Source organism: Pongo pygmaeus, chromosome X, assembly GCF_028885625.2.
Source record: "Pongo pygmaeus isolate AG05252 chromosome X, NHGRI_mPonPyg2-v2.0_pri, whole genome shotgun sequence".
NCBI lineage: Eukaryota > Metazoa > Chordata > Mammalia > Primates > Hominidae > Pongo > Pongo pygmaeus.
The window spans coordinates 38,356,351-38,377,990 of NC_072396.2; the positions used below are offsets into that span (position 1 = coordinate 38,356,351).

Below are 21,640 nucleotides of genomic sequence, written 5' to 3' on the forward strand. Positions count from 1 at the left end.
ACCAAGTCATGTCTAGTTGAGTGGCTTAAAAATCGTGAGCAAATAGCTGGTTAGTTAAAAAGTTATTTCACTGTGTAAAATACATCCCTTAAAATGCACTGTTATTTATCTCTTAGTTGTAGAAATTGGTTTCATTTTCCACTATGTTTAATTGTGACTGGATCATTATAGACCCTTTTTTTGTAGTTGTTGAGGTTTCAAGATTTAAGTTTGTTATGGATGCAAGCTTTTCAGTTGACCAATGATTATTAGCCAATTTCTGATAAAAGAAAAGGAAACCGATTGCCCCAGGGCTGCTGTTTTCATTTCCTCATTGGAAGAAGAAGCATAGTATAGAAGAAAGGCAAGCAGAACACATTCAACCTCTGCCACCATGGGGAACTGGGCTGTGAATGAGGGGCTCTCCATTTTTGTCATTGTAAGTACCAACAAGAGATAAGTTATAAATTCTCTGACTTCTCGGGGTTATCTTGGAACTAAAATAGACCAAAGCTTTTTTGTTCATTTGAGGAATTGTGCTGAAACTGATTTACCATGTGAACCTATATCTATCTGTAAACAGACTGAGTCCATTCTTCCAAATTCCTTAATGGAAAGAACATATCTGGGGGCTCACTTCCAGCTTACTTCTGAATTCCTAGGAGGACTAAATTAGCCAGCATTTCGCAGAAGGAGTAGAAAATATTTCATGCTAATGATCTCTGATTCTGAGTTGTTTAGTAATGTTTACTCATATGCACATGTCTATGTGTTTATACTACTTTAAAAATGACAAATTGAAATTTTATACCATTTTCTAAATAAAAAATGTAAGATTGAATCATGTATGGGAAGTAGGCCTTTATTTCAGTAATTACACTAAATATAATAAAATTTCTCAAATTTATTTTCAAAAACAAGTACCTTCTTTTTTCAGAGATCTGAACTTGAATTATTTACAAGATTTATAAAAATTTGAAAGAACAGAATTGAAATAAGTCATCTAGATTCATAAATATGTAGTATGTATATTTATATGTAATTCTATATATATATAAATCAATATAATCTATCTGGAGAAACTATGTAAGTAAAGATATAGCTAATTTACAAATGGACACAATGATTTCTGTACTTTTTAAAATAAAGAAAATCAACTATTCTCTTAAAATGGTGTTATCAGCAAAGCAATAATGGACAAATTGGGTAGATAGAAATATGATTTTTAAATAGCCTTTCTAAATAACCAATAGAAGCATTACACAGATGTTAAAAAGAACAATTATGAATGAATGAATTTGTAAAAATTTATCATGAAAAATAATGAGTCTTTGAGTTTTAAATATAGAAATTAGCAGCACAAATAAAAACAACAAACATTTTGTTTTAAAAAATGTTTATGCCAAACCAACATTCTACTGCAACAGAGAATTCTTCCGAGTATTCGAAGCTGTGAACTTAACTTCTTATCACCATTTTTAAGAGCAAATAATTTCTCTAGAAAGTAAGTTCAAATTAAACTTTTAGCTCTCGCCACAATTTTTCCCAGGAAATGACCTCCTTCTAAATTATATACTCATGCACTTGAAAGTGAAAACACAGCTTGGAAAGTCAGAGTAAAGAAAGAATGACAAGATCAGGAAATTGGGAAGTTGCTTTAGCACCTTTTTCTTTGTAAAGAGAGAATATTATCAAGTGTCTAGGGCATATAATAGCTTCAAAGCATAGTTTAGAAAAGATCACTATGGAGCTGAAGGTAGAGAACTGGGTAGTGTCACCACTTGGTCCAGTCAGTGCTTAGGATAAAATGAACTGCCATGATCTAGAAAGCTGTTTTTGTTGTAAATCCCAAGCCCCTCACTATGCTCAATATTCTCTCCTTGAAGCATTAAGTAAAACTAATCAAGGAAAATGGAAGGCTTGGCATTTTAGCTGATGAGAATTCACTAGCTGGATTACTGTGTGGTAGAGGGAGGTGTTTAGCACCTGTGAGAACAGAACGCAGTGTCATACTGGTGGAGGGAAAGCAATAGTAACATGTTCCCTTCCTTTCTCATTTTAAGTAGAGTGGCCTGCTATCAGCTACCTATCCAACGTTAAGCAAAAGAGAGGAGGAACAAAGTGGCGGGGGATGTAAGACTGATAATTTGGTATACTGGCCAAATCATAAAACAATTATGGGGAACAACACGAGGTGGAGAGGTTTTAATTATAGACAATTGTAGTGACACTGTTGAGGAAAGAGCTGGCTCTAAGCTGGTTATATCCAGCTTTGTCACTACCTTTGTCAAAGTTAGACTTGGGGAAGTCCTGACCCTTATCTGACTCTAGTCTTTTGTGGAATCTACTGTTGAAATGCGGAAACTTCATGCAATTATTTCTGTTTGTGCAGCTGGTTTGGCTGGGGTTGAACGTCTTCCTCTTTGTCTGGTATTACCGGGTTTATGATATTCCACCTAAGTTCTTTTACACAAGAAAACTTCTTGGGGTAAGTATAAATTCCATCCCATGCAATATTGGCTGGTTCACATTTCTCATCAGACACTCTTGTTCATCTTCCTGTTAGCATTTTAAAGAAATATTCTGACCAACCCAAACAGTACCATCAGCCTCACTCCCTCCATTGCAACTTCCTGGGCAAGAGTCACTTAAAGCCTTCCAGTCTGGGACCAACAAAAGTGGGGCAGAGGGGCCCAGTGGCATCCTTCCCCAACCAAGAACCATGTGCCATTGTTTAGCTTAAAGGAGAAATCTAATACTCTGAAATGGAAGGCCAGGTTGGAGCAATCCATCCAGGAGTGACACATGTGGGACAAGTGGGACTTTCCACATTTTCTAAGTCACCTACTTCCTACTACTTTTTTGCATGAAGAGCTCTGCTCCTAATCACATGTTATGAAATGATCTTCAGAAAATAAACCTCTCTCTACATATGGAGACTAGAGGAACTTGCTCAAGGGCCACATCTGTTGACTAGGCCAGTAGAGTGAAGGCCCTTCAGTTTCCTTGGGTCCTTTAGTATTCTGAGTTTCCTTGAACTGTCAGGCCTCTTGCCTCCAGAAAACATCTGTTACATCATGCTGAAACTATGAATTAATTGCTTATATTAATTATTATATGTATTATAAATCATATATAAATAACTTTAGCATATAAGTATGCTAGATTATTATAATTGTTGTTAGCTTATTCACATTGATGCTTTCTCCTTCCAAAATATGCAACTTCTTTAGACATTACAAATATAATAATTATAATGCCAAAGCATTATACCATACCAATTTAAGATACTGTTAAGATCAATCTAAGTTCTAAGAAAGTATTTAAAATCTTTAAAAGTCTTGATAGTTAACTCTAGTTAATGATATGCACCTTAAGTGTTAAAGGGAAAGTGAACTGTTGTCTTTAACTTACTTTGAAATGCATCAAAAATTAGATGAGTTGATGGATGGATACAGGAATGGGTAGATAGATATGTGATAAAGCAAGCATAAAAGTTATAATCTGGGAGATGAATAAACAGATATTTATTGTAAATTTCCTTCAACTTGTCTTTATGTTTGAACATTTTAATAATAAAATGTTGAAGTAGGGCAAAAGGTCAATTTCAGATGAAAACAAAGGGTCCTAGCTAGCCCTAAAGAAAAACCGTTGGTTCTGAAGGACCTTCCTGTACAGATCACTTGGTGTCTCTGGTGTGTGGCCTCATGCTGAGAACCTTGGGTAAGTGGGGACAGGGCATATTCTGTGCTCAAAAACGTCACTCTGCTCCCTTTCCCGCCTCTTCTAGTCAGCACTGGCACTGGCCAGGGCCCCTGCAGCCTGCCTGAATTTCAACTGCATGCTGATTCTCTTGCCAGTCTGTCGAAATCTGCTGTCCTTCCTCAGGGGTTCCAGTGCGGTAAGAGAAAATGTTTTACTAAGTTCCTCTAATTTTCAAAGGCCATCAAGCAAAATGCCCTTTTTTATGTAAAAACAAATGAATGATTTGTGAGGATTCCAGCTTCTGTAGAATATTCATGAGCCAAGCCATTATCTAGTATATTTCTGTATATTTGTGGATGGAGTTCCCTAAGACAACTATTTGGAAAACAAATTTTGAAAAAACACACAAAACCACCTATACCTCACAATAGCAATGAAGTAGCACACACATGTACACGTTTACACACACACATATATATATGATAGATATGCATATATACAGAGCTTTAGGAAGTTGACGTGATATTTGGGAGTTAATCTTTCAGTGTCATTCAAAAAAATTTAAGTCAGAGGAAATATCTTCTGTGGATAATATCCCAAGGAGATGGAGTCAATGGACAGAGTCACACTATAATGAATGTAACCAAGAAGTGTTGGCTTCATGGAACTGGGGAGCATAGAGCTTTCTAAATGTCCAGAATTCCTTTGACTCTCACTTCAACAATTTAGTAAGCCACTAAATGTACTGTGCTAGAAGGGGGAAAAAAATAAGTAGGAAGAATCTCTGTAACCCACAAAATGGTGTACAAATTTCTTACTAGTATTATTGTACAAAGATGACAAACAAGGAACTTAAAATCTACAAGTGTACTCAAATAAATATTATACAAAGCAAAATATGATGGGTCCCACAAAGCTTTACAAATAAAATACTATGGGGAAGCAAGAGAGAAGTTGTGTCAGGTGGGGCAGGGAATGAAGAAGGGCATTTTAGAGAAGGTGACATTAGAGATGAGCATATAAAAATAAGCTTCTAAGAGGTGTAAAGGAGAGAGAAAGGCATTCTATGTGGAGAAGATGGCATGGACAGAAGCACAGGAAATAGTGAGGAAATTATATTCTTGAAGGCCAAGAATTGGCATAGCCTTGGCTTCTCTTTGTATTATTATTATAAATTTTTTTTGCCACTTGTGACCACATCAAAGAGGGTAGCTGGGAAAAAGTAGGGATTGGTGTCCTGGTGGGATCAATTCCATGGTTCATTAATGACTAGTAGCTTCTGGGTTTTTTTTTTAATAAAAGGTATAGTAAGCTTTTTGAAAAAAAAATACTTATTAAGTAGAGATCATTTATGGAGGAGCGCAGAAAGCAAACTACTTTTGTGGGAATGTAGGGATTGTACAGGGCAGATGCCTGACAGAAGGCTGGAGAAAAGAGGTAGGATTTTACTGGTAAACTAGAACTGCATATGTATAGTTGAGGAGTTCATGCTTAATTTGGCAATTACAGAATATTTGAAGGAGGCAGTGAACTAAACTGTAATAACAAGCATAACTTGCCTTGAACTCTGCCTCATTTTTCCTAGTTACACTAAATTCATGCTGATCCAGAGAATTTTTTTCTTTAAGAACATATAACATTCAATTTACTAATATAGGACTAGAGCCTATAATTTAGCTTTTATTTCACGACTTAACTATTTACAAAATACCATTTAATCTTAAACCAACTGCCAAAATTGGGCTCTCACAAATCTAAAGTAGAAGTTGGCAGAAATAACTGTTACACCTTCACTTCCTCAGCAAAAGAAGAAGAATGTTGATAACCAATTTAAGATGTTCCAGAAAGAGTCGTGATATCTTCCTCTGAAAAATTCTGTGATGAGGTTCCTTTCCTTAAGCCATAAATTCTATGCCATACAATGTTGTCTTGCAAACTGACAGCTAACCAAAACCAAAAACTAACAACAGTACTTGGTATTAGACATTGATTACAAGGATTTCCAAAAAATCTTCTAAATTTAAGAAATCACAGAGGTAAAATTACACTCAATTGAAAGTTTTATTAATGAGCCACCTATTGTAAAGTATAATGTTTAATATATCGTAAGTGCCCAGTGAACATTTGCTAAATGAAGCCCATGCACTATAGCTTATTTTTGAGTTGGGTTCTCTATCACCCATGCTGGAGTACAGTAGTACGATCATAACTCACTGCAGCCTGGAACTCCTGGGCTCAAGTGATCATCCCTCCTTGACTTCCATACATGTGGGGATTACAGGCATGAGTCACCTGCCTGGCGAGTTCCTTGTTTCTAAGGAGACACAATTCATTTTTATTCTCCCTACCCCCATTAGAATAGTTTCTATTTAGAGGAAGTAAAGCCTGAGAAACAGGCAATGTTTTCACCAAGATGGCCTGTTAAGAAATCTTGGTTACTCCACAAGTCCAAATTGCACTGCGGGTGAGCACCATGTCCAATGAGCAGCACATGTTGTAATGCCAGCTTTTATGCCTCCTGTGACCCAGGAGGGAAGATCTGCATGAGAGTCTCTAAAGACAGGGATGAAATGAGACTGCCCTTCAAATTGCAGAGAAGCTTGGCTGTATAACTACATAGATCTTTATATAAAAGAATATGTTTTAAAACTACCAGCAAGCAACATTCTTTTATAGATCAAGCATGTACTTTCTTCTGGGATTCCTAACCTGAAATGTGAACTTTTCTAATAAAACTTCTTCTGTGATTGTGATTAAAATGAGTGAGTGTGCTGTGACTAATGTTGGAAATCATATAGCTGCCACTCATTGAAGCTTAGTGGAATTCACCGCATGAAATCTGCACATCAAACCAGTAAAGTGGGAACAAAATTAAATGGAAGTGTTGGCATTCAAACCCAGGTCATTGTGTCCCCAGAGCCCATTCACTTTAAATCATGCTGCTGAAACTTCTTGAAATTGTGCTGTTGCAGTATTATGATCTTAGAAAGGCATTATATATATGAGTGTTTGAGCATGCCAAGTAACCTAGACTAGAAATGACAAGGATGTTATAAATACAAGGACTCAATAGTAGGACACTATATAAGCAAAATAACCACGAACTTGCATTCAGTTTCTAGAGGTCTCAATCATTGAAACTTTCCTTTGTAATCCTTCTGGTTACCTAGAGAAAGAAAGCCCCAGGGTTGCCCACCCCACCACTCCAGGAAAGGTAGGGGTAAAGGCTCTCAGATTGCTTTGTTGAGAAAAATGGAGAAAGGGTGAAGCTCAGCACACAAAAATCTCTGAGGAAGCCTTAAAAACCCCCAACCTGCCATGCAGAAACTAATTTCTATCCGGATGGCAGTCCTAGTCTTAATATCAGAAAGAAACAGGAAGGTGAGAGGGTGAGGTTTTATCTGTTACCTTATTTAGTCTGGGAGTCAGAGGCACTCGGTGTGCCTCTATCTTTAATCATGTGGTCTAGCACTAGTCTCTTGGGCTTTCTGTCTCATAGTTTTTTTTTTTTTAGTTGAAAAACAGGTCAACTAACACAAATGTGAGAAGGCATATGTTGGTCTAAAAGTATATTGTTCAAGTCTGTCAATTAGTGAGTTGTCAGTCAATAAATATTTGCTGAGTGCCATCTATGTGCTAAGCACTGGGGACATGTGGTGAGTAAAGAGTAAGGTATAGATAGGCCATGAACTTAAGGAGCTTAGAGTGTTACAGGAGAGACAGAGAATAAATATGGAATTTCCAAATTATAAACAGTGCTATGCAAATAAGGTAGTGTTATTCATATTTATCAGATATTCTACTGCCAGCAGGTGTGGATATTACTGTCAACTTATTTGCCTGAGTTCTGTAGATTCAAAGTTGGATTTTGTAATTTTTCCCAGTTGCATATAAATATCTAGATCAGATACATTAATGGTGCGTGTGGTGAGATCAAGTGTACAAAAAATAGAGCTTTTGAGTTGCTGTAACGTTAAGTGTTACACCCCATAAAATATGTACTTCTTTTTAGTTCCACTTCCCATTTTCTTGAAATATTTTTTTCTTACTTAGTTTCAATAGAGCATAGAAATCTGCTGAAGTGACTCAATAATCTCCCTTGCATTAGAATGGTAGTTTATTGAAATCGGGCAAGGCTTCCGGTTACAGTAACAGAGAAACTTCCCTTTAGAAGTCAATGGCAGAAAGTAAAGTAAGTTAGTAAGGAAGCTATGGGGCATGATGGCAACCTGGATAATTGGGAAGTGGCTGGCAATAATTTAGAAGTAACTCAAAGCATATAAATGCAATCTGCATGATGATGGGGAACAAAAAATTACGGGCAGTCACAGACAGTAAAGTCCTTCCTTCCTATGCCACCAACTGGTTGTCTCACCTCCTTTTTTAAGGAAGTGGTGAGGAGATGGTATTCTTAAAAGCCCAGCATCAGCATGACTTGTGGCTTCTTTTTGGATTTGTTTGCCATTCCTGTCCACACCAAAGAGGGTAGGTGGGAAAAATTAGGGATTTGTGCCCTGATGGTTGGACCTACTCCATTGATCCATTAGTTACTAGTAATCTCACTTTTTCCTTTCAGTATAATATATGTGTTTTACATTAACTAGCTTTTTAAAAATTACCTATTTAGATGAAACAGAGTATCATTGAATGGACAATGTATTTCCAATCACATCTCTCCACTGTTCTGGCTTTCAGTTAAATTTTCTCTAAGGATCTACAGTTAAAGCTATCAGGGGGCATCAACATATATTATTTTACATTTTTTATGATCCATGGTGATTATGATGATAAGGATAGGACTATGGAGACAGTGTATGTTCCACAACAAAACCATATTCTTTTGCTTTAAATTCGGCATGCAGGAGCCAGTGAATTTTCCCCAAAAAATTTCAAAAGGATTTGTCAACAAATAGAAAAGAACAATGTGTGGCAAGTATAGATATAGGGGTAAATACATCTCTATAGGTTTAGTATAATCATCTCCAGTTCCAGGGCAATGAAAATGTACTTCATTTATCCAGCCAAATAATGATTAAAAGATTTTTTTAAGTACATGACATACTGTTTTTCACACAGGAAGCTTACCTGCTAGCTGGGGAGTGCAGCCTTACTAACTGAAAACTTAAATAATGATACTAAATAACATCAAATATTGATTAAATACCTGTCAATGAATACATGCAATAGGGATTTGAGGGACTAGCTATGATAATTATACAGGTGAGGAAACTGGAGACTGAGTATGTTGTTCAATGTCACATGGCTAGGTGGGAGGACTGGGACCCCCAGGTATATCTGAACACAGGTATATCTGAAGACAAAACTTGCTCCGAAATGTAATTCAGTACTGCTTTCCAACCCTACTAATTCTCATTCTCTGATTCTTTGGACTCCAACCTAGTTTCACCATGCCTGTAAGGACTGTATCAATCATCTATTGTGTAACAAATTACCACAATAACTTAAAACAACCCCCGTTTATTAGTTTACAGTTCTGTAGGTCACAAGTCCAGCACCCAGTTGCTGGGTTCTCTGCTCAGAATATTATAAGACTGAAATCAAGGTGTTTTCTGGGCTGAATTCCCACCTGGAAACTCTGAGTAAAAACCCTCTTCCAAGCTCATTCTTGTTGGCAGAATTCAGTTCATTACAGATGTAGCACTAGAGGTCCCTGTTTCCTTGCTGGTGATCATCTAGGGGCCACTCAGATCCTAGATGTGCCTGCATTCCCTGCCACATGCCCTCCTCCACCTTCCAACCAGCAGCAGTGCTTCAAATCTCTGACTTCCTCCATCTCTGACTTCTAAACCCAGATTTAAAGAGTTCATGTGATTGGGTTTGTTGGCCCAGATAATCTCCCTATTAAAGTCAACTTGGGACTTTACCTCTGCAAAATCCCTTTTGCCATATAATGTAACAAAATCACAGAGTGATGTCTCATCATTTTCACAGGTCCAAACTCAAGGGGAGGAGATTATATAAGTCATTGGGGGTCATTCTAGAATTCTGTCTACCACAAGGACTCTCAGAAACTATAGAGGAAATTAAGTTGAAATTTAAGAAGCCAAAGAAAGAAAGAAGGAGAGAAAGAAAGAAAGAAAGAAAGAAAGAAAGAAAGAAAGAAAGAAAGAAAGAAAGAAAGAAAGAAACTGTAGAGGAACATGGCAATTGGGAAACAGGAAAAAGTTATTTCCTCAAAATTTTAAGGAATACAAAGTAGAAAATAACTTTCAGCACTTGTAATGAACACAAAAGACAAGGCGGCTATATAAGAAAACAAAGATGGTCAACTTTTCAACAACAGATCAGTAAAATATATTTTACAAATAAATTTTTATTTCAAAAACATTAAGTTTGAAAAATTTTATTTTACAAGTTTTTATTTAAAATAGGAAACCATTGTTTTGAGAGTCTAAGTCATTGCTCAGCTCCACTGGTGAACATTTAATTGTAACCGATGCCATTGGTGCTCCACCATATTCCCTGAGCACTGGCACTTCCAATCCATGCGACAACTGCCCTTTGCAAGCATCATTCACTCTCTGCCTGGGGATTTTCTTTCAGCTTTCTCCTGGGGCAAGCCTGAAATCCCAGGGGATTGATGTCCTGAGAGCATCCCTCAGAGCAGCCCTCAGCCAATCATGGATGGCAGTTGGTGGTTGAACACCCAAGCTTCTTAACCCGTTAGGTGAAAACCAAAGAACAAAACAAACAAACAAAGTAAATAAATAAAAAACCCTTTGGGATAAGTTCTACACGGTCTCCCAGAGTTCCCTGGTGTGATTGAGCCCAATGATATGATATGATCATGGTAGTTGATATGATAATGCACTCTTCATTAATTTCCTTCCCAGTCTCGTTTCTACCCTCGTTTTCTATGATCACCTTCCGGATAGAATACTTACACTTAAATTCTTGTCACAGGTTTTTAGGCACTTAGAATAATAGTGACTATATTCCTGCATTTGGTTTGGTAGAAAAGGACATTAACCTTTTATAGACAAATAGACTTGGATCCCAGCCAATGTGCAATTTTAGCTTTAGTTTTCTTACCTGTAAAATGAGGACATTAAGACTTACCTTGTTGCATTAAATGAGTAATGATTATGGGTAAACTACCTAGTTCACAGAAGGAATTCAATAAAGCATTTTTTTTTTATTTTTCCTTTTTCTGGAATCCTCAGTGTCTTCCTTACTACTATTTCTGTAATTTCAAGAATCTGACCTCATGGTTTAAACTTCCTGCCCTCCCTAGTTATGGCTAACTGAGAGATAGATGGTGGAGTAAGCACAATTTTCTGTGCAATTATATTTTCTACAAAATCAGAGTATTTTATCAAAAATAAGCAAGCCAAATATTAAACACACCTATATTTAAATTGAATAAAACATTTAGAACCAAATATTTTAAGTACATAAATTTTCTTTGGTACTTCACTCTCTTGTTCTTAAAGTTCCCTGAATCTCTGTGACAGTGCATTTAGACTATGGAACAAAGCAACCAGAGCAAGACATTGGCCAGTTTTCAGGAAAGCCAAGCTCTAATTCAACCATAAATCAGTTTAAATCAGTTTTTTTTCTTTCTTTGAGCATTGACACGAATTGAGATTCAAACTCACATTTTCTAACATATGTAAGTTCGTCAAATACACTAAAATACTGAGTATAATAGTATTTTTAATGACAAAGGAAATCATGTGAAGTATGAAATATCAGAATGTTTATATAAACTCTAGTATTAGATGGCCTGAGTTTAAATCCCAGCTCTGCAACTTATTAGCTGTGTGACCTAAGGCCAGGTAAACTCTCTATCCCTTTGTTTTCTCATCTGTTATGTAGTAATAATAATGGTACCTCCCTTGTACCATTATTGTAAGAATTAAAGAGTTAATTTGATTATTACATTAAATATTAAATTAAATTAAATATTACATCAATTACATTAAAGATTAATGTAAGAATTAAATTAGCCAATGCATGTAAAACAGTTGCAGAAGCTCTTGGTAAATGTTAGCTATTGTTATTTTGGCTATTAGCATTTGGTCAATGATCTCTTTTGTGATGTTGTTCACCTACATGGGCAGGCGTACCCTTCTTTCTCCTCTCATAGTGTGTATGTCCTAGAACAGTGTTGTTTGAAAACTATTCACTCGTTCTAGAACTGTTCACTTGTCTGTGTCCCCACTTGACTATGAGGTATGTGATATTAATTTCTACATCCTTTGTTTAATGAGTAAATTAATCAGAACTAGAAACTATGTAGCTAGACATGTTTTTTTGTCCAAGTTTATATTTTTATACAGTTAAGCAATGGATTCCAGAGGAGACTTTATGTCACCAGTATAAGAACAGAAAACATACCAGTTAAGCCAGCCATGTCACTTACTGGCTGTTTGACCTGAGGAAGATGACTGCATCTCTCTGAGCCTCAGTTTCCTCATTTATCAAATAGATATAATGATATAGTTTGTAGGGTGGTCATGAAAATTAAATGAGATAATATGTATCAAATGTTTGACATATAGCAAGCTTTTTTGTTAACAATTACTATTCCATTCTTTCCCCCTTAATCCAAAGTGCTGCTCAACAAGAGTTCGAAGACAACTGGACAGGAATCTCACCTTTCATAAAATGGTGGCATGGATGATTGCACTTCACTCTGGTAAGTTTATTAAAGAAAACTTGGAACCAGGGAGTTCCCTCTATTCATAGATACCTTTTTATATAAGAGATCAACCAGTTTTATAGTTAGATTAAGTGGTGGTTGGATATGTTGCATTTTTTTAATGAGTTGTGCTCAAAAGTATTTACCACACTTTCTGCCACTTCAATATTAGGATTTATTCCTTTAGGTTTTAGAGCATTTTTATTTCAGGATTTTCCTATAAAAATGAAAATATGCCATCAGAAAAGTCAATCCTAGTGTCCTCACCCTTTGCTATTCTTTCTAGTGTCAAAAATGTTAATTCACGTATGAAAACTTATTTATTCTAAAAAAACTTCTTGGTTGCACGTGCGAATTTGTGGACTTTTTGCAGCAAACCTACAGGAGCCATAGCCCATAAATTGAGAATCCCTCAAGATGGTCATTATCAGCTAAATACCTTCATTATTATTATTACTATTGTTAGTGTTATTGTTATTGCATGTATCCATACAATGGATATATATGTGTGTATATAGATATTATATGTTATTATTAAAATTATCAGGGTGGTAGTGTCAGTGCAAGAAGGGCTGTATTTGGGACCCTTATCTAATTCCACTAATTTGCTCAACAAATCATTCATGTGCCAGAGAATATATAAGCACAGTGATAAAGCAGACTTGTACTCAGCCCTTAAAAAGTCTGTTCCTAGCCTGAGTAAAATAGGCTTAGATTACAGGCATTTAACTGAGTTCCTCTTCTACTAGTAGATCTGGCAGGCTTTTTTAGCAGTGGCAAATAAATAGTTCAAAAGAAATATATGATAAAATCTTGTTAGAAACTGGCATAGTGTACGGATTAAGAGCACATATTTGCGTGCCAAATGTACTGGATTTGATGCTTAACTCTGCTGCTTCCTAGCTTGATGACCTTGAACAAGGTTTTAAAGCAGTCTATGTCCCAGCTTCCTCATCTGTAAGATGAGCTGATATTAATAGTACATACATCACTGAGTCAAAGTGAGGATTAAGTCATTGTGAAGTACTTATAACAGTACTTGGCATCTACTAAGCCCTATGTAAGTGTTTATTAATAAAGAATGCAATTTTTAAGACAGAGAGATTCATACCTTATGGCCATAGGTTTGTATTAATTCAATCAAATTTGTCATCTCTCTCTGGAGGTAATTTCAGAGTCAGGTTAATGGGCCAGCAATTAGGCATTCATTACATGAGCGTTTTCTTGTTTGAGCCCAAATATATCATGGAGAGAGATAATGAGAGCATATCTAAACACCTTCAGAAACTAAGGCTATTGTGTAGAATCTTATAACTTGGTTGAGTCTTTAGGAGCATACAGCTCAACATCTTCATCTTACAAATTAGGAAACCAAGACCAGAGAGTTAAGTCATTTTCCCACAATTACACAACTAGAGAGGATCTTACCCACTAGAATTGCCTTGTCTCCTTGGTTCTGGAGACCCAGTTCTTGTTTATAAGTGTCCTGGGCCTCCGTTTGCCTCCCTGTGGCTTATCATAGAGTCAGAGGCTGTCCCAGAAACCCAGCTTACAATAAATTTGTTCATACCCTTCACTCTCTTTGTTTCTCTTCTCTGCCCTTTTCAGCGATTCACACCATTGCACATCTATTTAATGTGGAATGGTGTGTGAATGCCCGAGTCAATAATTCTGATCCTTATTCAGTAGCACTCTCTGAACTTGGAGATGGGAAAAATGAAAGTTATCTCAATTTTGCTCGAAAGAAAATCAAGGTAAGCCTCTCATTACCTGATTTAGATATTCTCTAGGCCATTAAAATTGAGGACTAGATTTCAGTGAGTGAAGACCTCTACTTTGCCAGAAAAAAAAAAAAGTTGGCTAACCATCAGAGGGACAAGTCTGTAGGTTACAATAATGGGAGTATAGAAAAAAATGTCTCCCACACTCCTCACCTCATGTGTGGAGGTCTCTAGATGTTTTCCAGGTCTTTAAGCTCATCCATGAGAATGTGTGCATGTGAAGCCTGGAGTAACTCAGGCTTACCTGTGACTATGCCCACCAGTCAAAGAAAGCTGGGAACACATGTCTAGTTGAACAAGGTTTGGTTTTTTACTTGCTACAGCAAAAGAAATCTCACACCTTGAGGAACTCTTGGCATCTCAAGGGGATGTAAAGTGGATTTAGAATTTAGGATTCTGTTAGATGGTTTGGGGGAGGATTTAAGAATGCAAGGATTTTCTCTGGATCAGTTATGGTCAGGAATTGGGGGTATTTCTCAGATAAGTTATCTTAATCATTTTTTCTAGGAGGCAGAGGGAACAGAGTGGGACTAAGTCTATAATAGGCAAAGAAGCAGTAGTCATTGCCTAGGCTCAGACATGATTTTGGAGTGGTTTTGCTTTTATCTCACTCCATCACAGTCACAGAGTGACCTCCTCGGAAGCTGGTGTTTTGTGAAATTATTTATGTGAAGTAGGGAACATCCTGGCCTAAGTATTAGTGTAAGGCCAGCCACCAGCTGACAGTTGTGTGATGCCTTTGTCTTTTCTTACCAACAACATCTGAGGGATGGCCTGTGTCTACAAATTGTCATTCTTTGAGAAGCACAGGTGCACTGGGAGTAACTCAGCATTTCTCTAGGCGTAGCCAGGAGGGTATTCAGAAGTAAGAACTTCTTCTATCCCAGAAGTTGTTGAAGCTTCCTACACTCAAAGACAGAAGCTCCAAGTCTTCATGCACCCAATGACTTGGGAAGATGACTAAATCACATTAATATGCACTGAATTCTAACAATGTTTTCTTGTGTTTAGAAAACATCCTTAGTTTTGGAAAAAATAATTATTATCCTCAGACTTACATGAGAAAACCTTGCCTGATATACTTAGGGACAGAATTAAACAGCATCATAAAAAACAGATTTTTTCTACAATATATTGGGTAATTTTTCTTTTACATTATTCATTGTTTGCCCAATGATATATGAGGGTGGCAACATTAACATAACTAGGTAAATCTACACTATCATGCTCTATTCAGTTGTTCCTGGATCACTTTTACTGTATCTATGCTCTCCTACTCTTCTAAATGTTTTCATTTTCAATAACCTGTAACTGTGTTTCCTCCTCAGAGGACTGCCCTGGGGCTACTAGAGTCCCTTTGCTCACAGGCTCAGAGATCTTGGAAGGTTGGTGGGGGGCGGCTGAATGGTTACCTGTTCCTGTGCAACCCTTAGCCAATAACTGGTGGATGCAGACTATGAAACCTGGCTTCCTTGCCTTGAGACAGGATAAACTCTAAGTTGTAACTTACCCTCCAGAGTTCCCTTGCAGGATCAGGCTGAAGCTATCCCCTGTGAGACTTTGCCTGATTTCACCCCCTTGCTTGACTTGTTTGTCTTTTCTATCCTCTTCCCTACTCTCTTACCAGTTTCTCTTGGAGCACATGTTTTCTAAGTCACTTGCCCATGAAGTCTCATCTCAGGATCTGCTTCTGGGGAACACAGCTGATGATGTTCAGCATTCCCAGAATATATTTGCAAACTAAGCACTGTGGCCCTTTCAAAATCAAAAGGAGAAAGAGCCTTCAGACACTTTTAGGACATCCTGTAGTTGATTGATTTCCTTTATTTTCTACCCCCTTAGAAATAACTATTTAAGTATATCAGTTCACATTTCCTATGACATCTTAACCACGTAAGACATTTTAAAATTTAGAAATATCTATTTCAAATCTATATCTCTCTGTGAGGGATGATTATGATTATTCAAAGAGGGGGTGAAAATATCTATTGTTCTATACATTGGACACTTTCTAATAGTCCTGCATTTGAGAACCTATAATATTGTGCGTGCGTGTGTGTGTGTGTGTGTGTGTGTGTGTGTATTTATATTTTACAGAACCCTGAAGGAGGCCTGTACCTGGCTGTGACCCTGTTGGCAGGCATCACTGGAGTTGTCATCACGCTGTGCCTCATATTAATTATCACTTCCTCCACCAAAACCATCCGGAGATCTTACTTTGAAGTCTTTTGGTACACACATCATCTCTTTGTGATCTTCTTCATTGGCCTTGCCATCCATGGAGCTGAGTGAGTGTTTAAATTCCGAAGTCAAGGATTTCATGTCCCTCAATTTCTAGGCAGGGTGCTCCATTAGAGGCACAGTGACCTTCTTGCCTGTGTGTGGTTAGCCTGTCTGCTAAGGGAATGTGAGAGGATAGCAGAGGTCAGTTTGATAGAAACCACTCAACATTGGCATTTTTGTTTCATGCACCCATGTAATTGCTATTCATAGTGTAGTTATATATAGCAAGCTTGAAAAATACACCAAAGTCTGAGTATCTTTGCAGATGTATAAAACATGTTGAGAGCACTGGTAGGATCTGGAATATCTGCAATGATGTCCTCTATGGTTTAATCACTAGTAAATTAAACAAACCTCCAAACTAGAAGAGTTAATGATTAATCAGTTGAAGAGGTTTGTTATAGTTCAATAAGTTTTGATTTAAGCCCACAATCATTTATTTGTTGTCTACCATGTATGAGGACCTATCTCAGGCACTGCAGGAAATACAAGCAGGAAAAATATGTGGTTGTTGCCGTCAAACATTCTAATATAATGAAAGTAGCAGCTAACTTCTATTAAAGGTCTGTGCTAAGGGTTTGACATGAGATATTTCTTTTAACCCCCAAAATGTATAGATTTCTCACTATCACCATTTCTTGGGGATAGTAATTGTAGACAAGAAACCTGGAGCTAAAATGTTAAAATATGCAGCCTAAGCCACCTCTCTGGTAAGTGGCCCAGCTGAGATTGGAGCCAGGCAGTCTAAAGCAGGCTGTGATAAATGTTCTCTTAGAGACACACAGTTCCTGGCTATGTGGTTAGGAGAGTTTGCCTGATTGGAAATCCTCTTTCATACCAAGTTTCCTTTTTTGTACAGTTTCATACCACCTGCACACAAAGGCAGGCCTGGGGAAGTTCCCTGGTGGGTATAGGGCTCCAGGAAATTAGGGGTGGAGGAAGTAGAAGCTCAAGACTCACTCTGCCCAGAGCCCAGTTGGTGGCCAAGACATGACTGTGAAAAAGGGGAAGGGTGGGGAAAGCTGCATTGGGCACTGCATTCTTAAACTACTTGCTGACTGTGACCCCTGATAAACTCTTTGTAAGCATGGAGAAATCAATGTAGACCAAGAATCTGATGACTCTCTTAAAGCACTCAAGTATCTTTAAATGGGACTTAGTCATAATCCAGTGTTTCAGGTAATCCTAGAGAAGAGAAATAATTTATTCCCCTCTCCAATTTAGTAATTCCACCACTTTCTGTTTGTATGGTTTCGCAGATATTCATCTTCCTTTGAAGCAGACATAGGAGATATGTTTATCTCCTTCTCCACTTGAAGAGAATCTGCTCTTTACACTGGTTAGGTGATTTCTCACAGTCTCATGGCTCTGTAGCAGCTGAATTGGGTTTAAAATGCAGGTTTCTGGACTCCTGGTCCTGGCATTGAGAAGAGGAGAAAATCAGATTATTTTCCTATCATTTACTTCCCATGGGAACTTAGGCATTTTGAAATTTAATAGTTATTTTTTGGACTCTTACTTTGTGTCTGGCATTTTTTTATACATCATGCAAATTGCTTATTATAATGAACCTTCAATGAGGTACTATTACATCTGTTTTACAACTGAAGGAACTGAGGCTCAGAAGAAGTTAAATAATTTGCCTGAGTCCACCAAACTAGTAAGGGGTAGAACTGAGATTTGAACCCAAGTCTGTCTGACACAAAACAGAATTGTTTTCACCAAAACATTCTGCTTTGAGTTACTAAATCATTCTGATTTACATTCTCATGTAAAACTGGGGTAATAATACTTTCCTCTCAGGCTTGTCGTGAGGATTAACTGAGATAATTTGTGTAAAATGACTTTCCCCAAGCCTGGCACATGATAGGTGCTCAATACATGATAATTCTCTTCCCCAAGACCTAAGGATAGAAAGGAGTGGTTAATGAACTTGAATTAAAACATTCTCAGAATACACCAAATGACACAATAAATTTTAGGTCTCCAAAACAAACCTTTACAATGGGTTTTCTGTGTCTTTTCTTCTTATATATTCTGAAGATGCTGTCATTTATGTTCCTTGAAGTCTACTCAACATTGTGCCTTTCTCTATCACCAATAATTGTCTTATGATTTGGTAGTTGCTCAACTAGCATTTGTTGAATTGAAATGAATGGGCTCTGAGCACTTCAAGGTACACACTATTAGTGTTGATGTCTGTGAGAATGTTATAATCCCTATATAGTTAAGTATCTCAAACTGGTTTCAAAATTTGGTTTGATTTAGATAATTTCCGAACCCACAAATAAGGCACTTCTTGTAAGCTTCAGGGCTACTGTATGTGACTGTCTCAGTTGTCTACTATAGTGGGTGACTGGCCAAGGACAATAAAGTTAGCCCACACTTTGATGATTGAACCTTTTGCTTATAGGACTATCTTCATAGGAAGGGTACCATTTTCTAATTTGCACAAAGGCACTGTAGGGGCCAGCAGTCACTCTGTTAGATTTGCAATTTTTCTGCTTTTGTTTGTTTGTAAATGAAAATGATACTTGAGACCGAAGTAGAAATTCTCCCTTAAGAGAATTTGATCCAAGACTTACCCTCTATAATGTTACATGTAAATATCCCTTTGGTAATTGCACATATATTTTTTCTGTTGCTGGGTATTATGCATTTTCTTTCCTTTCATCTATTCAGAGGGAGCAATAAGCTATCACTTTTAAGTGAAAAGTACAGGGCCTACATCAGAGCACTTAAAATATATGCAGAATCTTTTAATAAAATGATTTAATTTCCTATTACTAAATGATCTGGACTTACATTTTTCTCCCAGACGAATTGTACGTGGGCAGACCGCAGAGAGTTTGGCTGTGCATAATGTAACATTCTGTGAACAAAAAATCTCAGAATGGGGAAAAATAAAGGACTGCCCAATCCCTCAGTTTGCTGGAAACCCTCCTATGGTATGTACAATTCATTGTTGTTATTACAGTTTCATTACTGACAATCTTTAACCTGTGTCTAAGAAACATGTACAGATGTTATACATCTATATAGATGTCCATTACAAATGTCATGGAACAGCTAAAACGTGTGTCTACTTTTCTCTGCTATACTTATTGGATAGAATTGTTTCTTGAAAACTAAGCTTCGCATTGTTCTGTTATTAACATCCTGATATAAAACTTGGAAAAACAGTGTTTTTAGAAGTGCTGTTTTGGTTCAAGAAGTTCCATCTCTTTTCTTCATGACGATGCCAGCTAATGATTTTTAGGGGGACACTTGGGATTCCATCTTGAGCTGAGTTGGATAGCTCAAATAAATCACTTATAAGGGGCGAAGGGCCTCTTCAGATATCAGCACATAATACTTTCCATACAGCTTTTAGATTTGAAAAGGAAATTGATGAGGTGGTACATAAGGCTACATTTAGGCATTAGGAGTTTTCTGTTTATGAGGCATAAAGGAGGCTGGACAGCCAGGTTCATACCAACATCCAATGGCATCATGTGGTGGGCAGAAATGTGGCAAGAGTGACCAAGGAAATACATGGTGAAACACTTTCTTCTTCTATTGGGAGCTCTAAAGGGCTCCATTTTGTGTATTCCCATATCACTGCTCCATAGAGTAAGATGTGGGCCTTGTAATCTTCATATCATTCCCCACATTGGCAGACAGTATACTTTGTTGGTTATTGTGCTAGCCATTGGTATAAAACTAGGCAAAAATCAACATTTGTGCAGGGCTTCTGAAGAGGATTATTTTTTTTTTCCCTAAGCACAGTATAACATAAAGGCAAATTTTCCATTCCATTTTCTCCTTTCTTTTTTCCTACTCTCTTAGCATAGGAGCACTCTTCCTCTAGACACAGCATACTATCTGAGGACGTAGCATCTTTAAGCATCCTTTCCCATTAATGAAAGCAACCAGACGTATCAGTGAACTGGCTCCACTACATGCAGACATCAATAGAAAGGATAAAAAGGGAACTGTATTGCCAGTTCTCTTGTGGGCAGGGGAAGGCACATTTCCTCGATGACAGCTGGAGTCAGAGTACTAGTACCTTAACAGAAACCTACCTCAAAGAGTTTCTAGGTATACTAGCAGCAATATCCAAATCTGGCTCCATTCAGTGGGGCTCCATGGTAGCACTCAGGAAACAGATGGATGATTTGAGACTGTTTTAACTATCCCATTAAAACAAAGGCCAACAACAAAACATTGTTTATATTTGGGGCAAATATTCTTCAAGTTTGGCTGAAGATGGGGAGATTCAGGTGCTCTCAATTTCCAACAGTCAGTTTCCTATAAAAGTAATTTAGTAGAAAGATTATATGCGAGACTATGGGAAGCACTCTCTTATTTTTTCCCCCTTAGAATACATTCCGGAAAGTCATCTTTTAGATAATATTGCTGTCTAAAATTCTTTGCTAGTTTGGGTATTAAACTAGAAATCCAATTGGCTGAGTTTCAGGATGGATCTGTTTGGCCTCAATGTTTTTATATGGCCAATAATGCTACAGAGTAACTCCAGTGTTCAGAAACACTGCATGTTTTGCATGTTCTGACCCAAGAGATACCTAAAGAAGTCTGAAAAGCTCTAGGTTTGTCTCCATTCAGCAAGTGCATTGCATACTCCCAGAATTTCTCAGAATATTGGAGAAACAGCGAAACTCTTGCATAAAATTTGTCATCTTGCAAATTTGTCACTGTGACTACATAACTAAGAGAAAGCAATCACAGTGTTGCATTAAAAATATTGTGTTGCTGAAGTGTTATCCTTTAAAAAAATGTTAATTCTGAAACCAACCTTGCTTTGTTATGGGGTTCCTGCAACTGTAGTTGCAACACTGAGAGGAAATCCCATTCTTGTGAGCAGTTCCTCTTGGGAAAGTTTTATATTGTCAGTACAGTTCCCCAACGTGACTAAGGAGAATGTTTACTTTTACTGGCTCAAAATTATCTTAGTTTCAGATATTTTCATATATTCCATTGTAGAAGAAATTTATCTAATGTCAAATATTTAAGCAAGCCTACAAAGATTAACTTGGCTTCTAAAATTTTTCTCCCTCTGAATATTTTGTTATCTATTACCACTTAATGTATCTCATTTTCATTTTTGCTCTGATTACAGACTTGGAAATGGATAGTGGGTCCCATGTTTCTGTATCTCTGTGAGAGGTTGGTGCGGTTTTGGCGATCTCAACAGAAGGTGGTCATCACCAAGGTATTGATCGGTTTA

General features: G+C 37.2%; 1 protein-coding gene across 1 annotated transcript in view; it reads left to right on the forward strand.

Annotated features, from left to right (window-relative positions):
- Positions 1 to 261: 261 nt before the first annotated feature.
- LOC129025088 (cytochrome b-245 heavy chain) overlaps positions 262 to 21,640 on the forward strand; it is a 34,056-nt gene continuing 12,677 nt past the window's right edge. The window contains exons 1-8 of the mRNA XM_054472578.1: positions 262 to 418; positions 2,372 to 2,467; positions 3,770 to 3,880; positions 12,262 to 12,346; positions 13,958 to 14,103; positions 16,228 to 16,418; positions 19,232 to 19,361; positions 21,533 to 21,625. Coding sequence (XP_054328553.1) covers positions 374 to 418; positions 2,372 to 2,467; positions 3,770 to 3,880; positions 12,262 to 12,346; positions 13,958 to 14,103; positions 16,228 to 16,418; positions 19,232 to 19,361; positions 21,533 to 21,625 — 897 coding nt within the window. The 5' untranslated portion in view covers positions 262 to 373. The remainder of the gene's footprint in view (positions 419 to 2,371; positions 2,468 to 3,769; positions 3,881 to 12,261; positions 12,347 to 13,957; positions 14,104 to 16,227; positions 16,419 to 19,231; positions 19,362 to 21,532; positions 21,626 to 21,640) is intronic.